The sequence below is a fragment of the Primulina tabacum genome, chromosome 15 (genome assembly GCF_025594145.1).
Source record: "Primulina tabacum isolate GXHZ01 chromosome 15, ASM2559414v2, whole genome shotgun sequence".
Taxonomy (NCBI): Eukaryota; Viridiplantae; Streptophyta; class Magnoliopsida; order Lamiales; family Gesneriaceae; genus Primulina; species Primulina tabacum.
In genome coordinates this window covers 34056793-34064021 of record NC_134564.1, presented here as the reverse complement: position 1 = coordinate 34064021, position 7229 = coordinate 34056793, and the positions used below count along the sequence as shown (strand labels likewise).

General features: G+C 36.6%; 2 protein-coding genes across 2 annotated transcripts; one reads left to right on the top strand and one right to left on the bottom strand.

The window, feature by feature from the left end:
• The first annotated feature begins 436 nt into the window (after positions 1 to 436).
• Positions 437 to 2464, top strand: LOC142527958 (transcription factor bHLH30-like). The gene is made up of 2 exons (XM_075632965.1): positions 437 to 1100; positions 1784 to 2464. Exons 1-2 carry the CDS (start codon positions 840 to 842, stop codon positions 2261 to 2263), a joined length of 741 nt encoding a protein of 246 aa, XP_075489080.1. The 5' UTR covers positions 437 to 839; the 3' UTR covers positions 2264 to 2464.
• A 252-nt stretch (positions 2465 to 2716) lies between these two features.
• LOC142527957 (ABC transporter G family member 10-like) lies at positions 2717 to 5071 on the bottom strand. The gene has a single exon (XM_075632964.1). It carries the CDS (start codon positions 4726 to 4728, stop codon positions 2920 to 2922), a length of 1809 nt encoding a protein of 602 aa, XP_075489079.1. The 5' UTR covers positions 4729 to 5071; the 3' UTR covers positions 2717 to 2919.
• Between the last annotated feature and the right edge of the window lie 2158 nt (positions 5072 to 7229).

Below are 7229 nucleotides of genomic sequence, written 5' to 3'. Positions count from 1 at the left end.
CTGCGAAAATTGTATTCCAAGTTGCAATAAGAATCCGTATTAACCCTTATAAATCACTTTAAAACGTTTATTTTTAACCGATGTAAAACTACGATATGGTTCATGTCATCATATTTTGAATAAGTTTGTTATTACTTTATATATATACAAAGATCATTTTATTGTATACTGGTATGAATTTACTGATAGGGCTAAAAGAAAATTACTGGTTCATAAAGTGCAAAAATTATGTAATTATTGTAAAGGGCTAAAAGAAAATTACTGGTTCAAGGCGACTTGTGTATTGTTTTGGAGTTGGTAAAGAACGAGTTCACACTGAAATTACCGACGACATGTATTTTAGTCCCCGTGCAGGGAAAAAGGGACCTTGAAATTTGATGAACGGCCTAACTTTCGAAGAGATTTGGTTTAAATAGTTGTTTGCACACAAGTTTTTCTCCCAAAAACATGGCCTGCAGGGACACCAAATGGCGCATAGAGTTAATGCAGCGATCAAAAAGTAGCAGTCAGGGCCCAAGTAAAGGATTCTAGTTGACATTTGAGTGGAAATTTCGCATCCATCATCTGTATTATTGTGCTTTTATAACAAATCTTCGATATGGTTTCCAAAAGATTTTGCCAGTATCCCATTTTATGAACAAAAAATCCAGCACAATTACTACAACCCACAGTTCTCGTATCTATCATTGGTTTATCCCATCAGGCAACTGATTTTATAGAGCAAAACAAGCTCAGCAATCCCATTTCAAGAATTATCACCTCTTTTAATCTGCCCCAAAATTCTTTTGCCTTCGCCTTGCAACGGCTGTGTTTTCTGATAAAAAAGAAAAGAAAAAAAGATGGATTTTTGCAACAACTTTGACGGGTTTTCAGACAACTGTTTTGGGTTTCAAGAGGTCTCAAACGAAGGGTTATCATTGGTTTTGGATGGTAAGAGAGCAGAGCGTGTGAAGCCTCTCGTTAAGCCTGGACGAAAGGTAACCGGTGCAGAGAAGGCATTGTTAGCTTTGAGGAACCACAGTGAGGCTGAAAGGAGGAGAAGAGAAAGAATAAATGCTCATTTGACCACTCTTAGGGGTTTAATTCCTGGCACAGCTAAGGTAACGCAATATTATTTTGTTCCATTTTGCGTTACTTCAGAGCATATCATTCTTACGCAAGTATTTCCATCTCCCTGGGATCTCCCTGATTTTGATCATAGTGCGCGCGCAAATGTGTTGTAGTATTGCTATAAAAAGTTTTCTTGATTTTATTTGTGAAGTTTTCATTCCTATAGCTGTCATCTTACTCAAAATTATTTCCAGCAGACAACTTTGTAAAGAATTTATATCAGATTATTACTTTGCTGTTCCTTGCTTCAATCTGCTGGCGTTTTTGTGGTTGATATCGATGTTATCTCACAAAAGTGTTGTCTACGAACATTTTAAACTTTACCCGTATGTTAAAAAAGAGTTTTTGCACTTGTTGCTATCAAGATATGCTTGATAGGATAGACGTACAGAGCAGGTATCTCATATCTGCTTGTTATCATAATGAGCTTAGATAATCATGAACTATTAAATCAACATCAAAATGGAGGAAAATGCTGTTTTCTTTTGTTTTTATGAGGTGAAGAGATGGAGGGAGTGATTAAAAGGCACGATGACCTAAATCATTCACCATTTTCAACTTTCAAAAATGTCCTTAATCTTTTTCAAAATTTTTGAATTGGTTTTTTCATTTATATCAGCTCAATTTGAATATTATTGTTGAATTGGTTGATCATTTTCACTTTCTTCGGCAGATGGACAAAGCAGCATTACTTGCTGAAGTAGTAAATCAAGTAAAGGAATTAAGAGACCATGCGACTGAAGTTACCAGTGGCACGCTCGTGCCAACAGACATTGATGAATTGATAGTAGAACGAGAAGACCAGGACGATGAAAATTCCTTTTCTATACGAGCATCCCTGTGTTGTGATTTCAAAGCCGAGCTTCTCTCCGATATAAGAGAAGCCATTGAAGCTCTCCCTTTAAAAACAGTAAGAGCGGAGATTGCTACCTTGGGAAGTAGAATGATAAATGTCTTTGTGATTGCTGGATGCAATGCGGATGTGGAAGGATCCCAACTTCTTGTTGATTCTGTTCGTAAGGCTTTAAGGTCTGTGCTCGATAAATTTTATGAGTCAGAAGAATTCTCATCAAGAAATACTATGTCTGATAAAAGGAAAAGAGTTTCCTTATTCAGTTCTCTGAACTCATCTTCTCACGGAGATATATGGTGATAGGATGGTTTTAGTATAGGTTCTTCTGTTCGTTTTTTATTATCAAGGACATTGGTGAATAAGTTGGGGATTTGTAATCTGCGGGCATAAGCCTTGGCATGCATATCTTCTGCTTTTTTGTGGAAAGGGATGTGCATGCCTTGTCTTATGCCTGCATTTGTAGTGGTATATATATGTTGCACTAAGTATTACTTGTTTTTAAATTTCATCTTTATAGTGAATTTTGCTGGTGGTAATGTCGAAATCTTTTTCCTGCTGTGCTTTATATCGCATTGTATTTAAATCAGAATTGTGTAACTGCAGCAACGAAGACTGGATCCACTAGATTGAAGTAACCTGCCAAAATAGATCATATACGTCCGTCCTCGTTCTTGTTGAGTTTTGTTTGCTTTTGCTGTGTATTGTAGAAGCGGTTGGAAAATCTTTAACATGAAAAATAAAAAATTTACTGTCGATTTAGTTTGAAGACAATGAAATGAGACTGAAAGGGTATAAATGATTCTGAGTTGTATCTCCATCTCTTAAAACATCAATGCTAATGTTTATGAGGATTCTCTGAAAGAGCAAGCCGTGCACTACTCGTAGAGAAATGATTTTGTGCTTGTTGCAAAATGACAAGTAAACAGGCGCTTAAAAGCAAATGGCTTGAAGGTACATTAACTTGCGGGTCTGTATGATTTGTACCAGAGACTCAAAAAACCTACGAATCTGTAACAAAAAATGAAACACGACATCACAACCAAATTATTCCATTTCTGTGACTCCTTCAAACCTTGCCTCATCAAGAATCGATCCCCATAAATTAAACACTGGCCTTCTATAGTGTCTAAGCACCTCAACTTCCCCTGTTCTCCTCCATACTCATTGATCATTAAACATTCAAATGGATACTTGAACAGGCTCAGGTACTGCATGAATTTCCAATACTTGGGTATTGCATCCTTTGATAGAAAGTATCCCGAGAACAGGAAAAATGACCCCATAATACCAGCGACCAGAGACATTCCCATGATGAAATTTGGCACCAGTGCACTGAAGCACGCTACAAAAGAGTTTGACATCAAGACAACCATCCAAACTACTAGAAAGAAGTAGAGAAATCCATCAATTTCTCGCCTCAACCCAACAAGCCAATATACGGGAGTTGCGTAGAGAATAGAAACTACTAGTAGGAATTGGAAATACACTATGGTGTTTGCTATGATGTAAGAAGATACTCTATATGCTCCCCTTGAAGTCTCTCTCATTAGAATTGTTTTTTCTTGCAAGAAAATTGGAAGAGCTTCCGTTGTTGATGACATTAAGAATGTAAGACTAAAGGCAAAGAATCCCAATTGGTTTTGCACCTTCGTTTTCACGGAGTCACTGAAGGCATTGATGAAAATCGTCCCTAACATGATTCCCACCAGTGATGCTTGAATCATCCTTGCTGCGAAAAGCTGTTTGGTTCTGAAAATGTTCAAGGAGAATCTCTGGCTGAGAATCAGCACCTCTTTGAATGGGGAATTGCAGTATGATATTCGATATCCTTCTGTATTTTTGGAGATACAATCACTTTCTTGCTGCATTTCGTAAGGTTTGACGTCATTTTCTTCTTTATGCAGGCTTTCTATTATATCAACTGCAAATTCAAGCACATTTACATGCCGAGGGATGAAATGGCCCGCAGATTTAAACCGTTCCTCTAGGAGATGCAAAGAACCGTCATGAAGAACCACACCATTGGATAGCAGTATAACTTTCTCGAATAATTCAAGAATCCGAAATCCCGGTTGATGGATTGTTAGTATTATCGTCTTACGTTGGTTCTCGGCCATGGATTTGAGAAGCATCATAACATGAAGAGCAGAGGCCGAGTCAAGCCCGGAAGTAGGTTCATCAAGCAGAAGAACTGCAGGGTTATGCACTAAATCCAACCCAATCGACACTCTACGCTTCTCGCCCCCTGAAATTCCACGGCTCGATTCACTCCCGACTCGGACACCAGCAATGTGCTCCAGTCCCAGTTCCTTCAGCAGCCTTTGGATTCGATTTCTGACCTTATCAGGACCCGCTTTAAGCCTCAGACGTGCATGGTAAGTCAGCGTCTCTTCAACCGTTAGGAGTGGAAAGAGAGCTTCATTTTGCGTCACATAACCTGATACTCTGCGAAAATGTTCTTCGTCCATAGGCTGGTCGTTGACAAGAACCTGACCGGAAACCCTAAACGGGACTATCATCCCTGCTAGAATTTCTAGTAATGTGGTTTTCCCAGCACCACTTGGACCAGTAATCGCTGTAAGTTCTCCCGGTTTGGCTTCACAATTCACGTTCTTCAAAATGCGCTTAGCATTGCAGCTTGAGCCCTCTCTCCACCCAAGCCAACCATATCTTGGAAACAATGTGTATGATAAATCTTTAGTCTTTATTTTATAATGATCAGTTTCTTGGTGACCAGAATATGGTTTCTTCACAGGCAACTCCATAGCCCGAAAATTTGAAGAAAATGGATCAGAGGGGAAGATGGGCTACTTAATCTCGAAACTGGCCTTTATTTATATCAGTAAATCACAAAGGTGATGGTATGCATCATGCATGTACTTCGTGTTGAAGAAGTACTGTGGAGGCAATTTCACGTGGTTGGCAGCCAATTTTGTTGATTCTCACATCCAGCCCCACATTGAAGAAAGGTAGGTTAGGGCGCTGCCATGCAATTCAAACTCTCTTTGCATTATAAAGCAGATTGGATGATGTCGGTTATCATGTGCAGAATCGAAGCTGGTGAAGTTCATGTGTACCCAACTTGAACTGTAGGCCCCTCTTTTACAGAAGGAGAATTCCTTCTTGCAAGGCTGGTCAAGGGACACATGAAAAGTGTCACCTAGTGTTGTGATAATCGACGGTTTCAAAAGTTGTAATAGTTGAGTGTTTTTCATGTGTACTAAACTAAACAACTGAAATTGAAATTTGTGATGCATGCTGAACAAGCAAAATTAATTATTGATTTTTAAATAAAAGGACCAAAAGTTGGAGTTAGTACTGTTTATCAAATGACCATTTCATTCATGTGTTTCATGTCCAAAATCGATAGATAATTAATTTTTATATATTTGTGGTCTCCAAAAATTATTAAACTGGTTTATAAAATAATATTGGACAAATCTTTTTTTTTTTCCAAACATATATTTTATAAATAAATAATATATTATGGCAGTAATAAGTTCTCTCGCTTAACATTTACATAATAGTATAAATTGTGTTTAATTTAATGATATATTTAAAGTTTTAAAAATAAACATGCTGAATGAATTAAAATTTTCTTGATGTTTATTACATGACCTTAAACCCCCCTCGGCAACTTAACTAGGTAAATGAGTTTAAAACAATTGGTCACATTAAGCATGCATGTCGCGAGGGTGTTTTTTTTTTTAAAACTGAATGGAACCCAAAAAACAGTAAATATCCAAAAACAAATTAAAGGGATCGAGAAGTTTGTTGGCGTGAAGGGACAATGAGGTTTCTTCGGCTCCTCTGTGGAAGCGTTTGATGAGTTTGGTTTCGTCTCTTTTCTCGTGATTGAGGTTCATGTTGATAGAATCCTGGGCATGTTATCGAATCGGGCTAACGTTTCGAGATGCGTCGGAATCGTACCAGAATTTTACGCGCAAATGCATAAGAATTTGGATCTGTAAACTTTCGGTATGTGTGATGTTTAGAGCAGTAGGGTTTGAACTATTTGAAGAAAGAAAGAATAACAAATAATAATAGTAATGATGCTTATTGTGATCATCATTATTATAACAAATAAATCAAAAAATGTTCATTGATATATTATCCTTTTGATTTCTATATTGTAATTTTTATTTTAAATGATTTTATCATATTTATTTCTAAATTTAATGTGCGTGGAAGTTTTTTTTTTTTTTTTACATACTCATATGTTATATGTGTATAAATTATTATTTTGTATAGAAAATTTAGAATTATATTAAAATTTAAAAAAAATATTCTTTCTCATATGATAAAATGGTATAAGTTTTGTCATGAACATGACATTACTCTAAAGTAATTATTCTATATCACGTACCGAACTGTTTGATATACTATATTTGTACAAAATTTTAATAAAACTCACTTTATTAATCGATTGGATACGATGAAATATATCAATTATATAAATCATCTTTGATGCAGCTAAAATAAATGAGTCGAGTAGACTGCACACGCGAGATCCGACTGATTAGTAATTGGTCCACGTGGCCCGTAAACGAGCTCACCTGGCTGGTAAACGGATCCACGTAGACGATATACAGTTAATTTACGGGGCGTCACCTGCGTCACGAACACTCGTTAAGTGGGCGTCGGGAGGGTTCTCGACGTAGACACTCCGATGCTCAAGTCAGTAAGCAGACCCAAGAAAATTCAGAGAACTAAAGAACTTTTATCAAAATGAGAGCCCCCTCAAATTGCCAAGAGCTTCATCTATTTATAGATTTTTAAGAGCGTCTGATGGGCTTGGGCTTCTGCAAGCATAATCAATGATTTGGACCTCAATAGCACTAAGCCCAATCGATTCTATTAATCCAACAAATAATTGGTCTTATACCCATCATAGGCCCCCCACTCTCGAGCAGCTGCAGGTAAATGGAGGTGATGGAGAGTACAAAATTCATATAGAAATAACGCAATCAAATGTCCAGATTTTGGTACAAAAGTGTCGTTGATTTGGAGATTTTGTGAAATTTACTGCAGGATTTTTGTCTTACATTTTACTTTTATCTCCCTTGCAAATATTAGTGTTATTATTACATACCATACTTGTATAGATTATTAGTTGAAGATACCCACGTAATTGGTATGTCCGTGAATAATGAATCTTGATTTCCTCCCTTTCTTTTTTATTATTATTATTATTATTATTATTATTATTATTTTTACCTTACATTTTTCTTTGTTTTTGAATTCAATATTGTATAGTATTTCAAAA

Excerpts from the sequence above, each read along its gene's own strand:
- LOC142527958 (XM_075632965.1), top strand. The coding sequence starts at position 840 with ATGGATTTTTGCAACAACTTTGACGGGTTTTCAGACAACTGTTTTGGG. Across the intron at positions 1,101-1,783 it reads TAATTCCTGGCACAGCTAAG|ATGGACAAAGCAGCATTACT; the intron begins GTAACGCAATAT and ends TTTCTTCGGCAG.
- LOC142527957 (XM_075632964.1), bottom strand. The coding sequence starts at position 4,728 with ATGGAGTTGCCTGTGAAGAAACCATATTCTGGTCACCAAGAAACTGAT.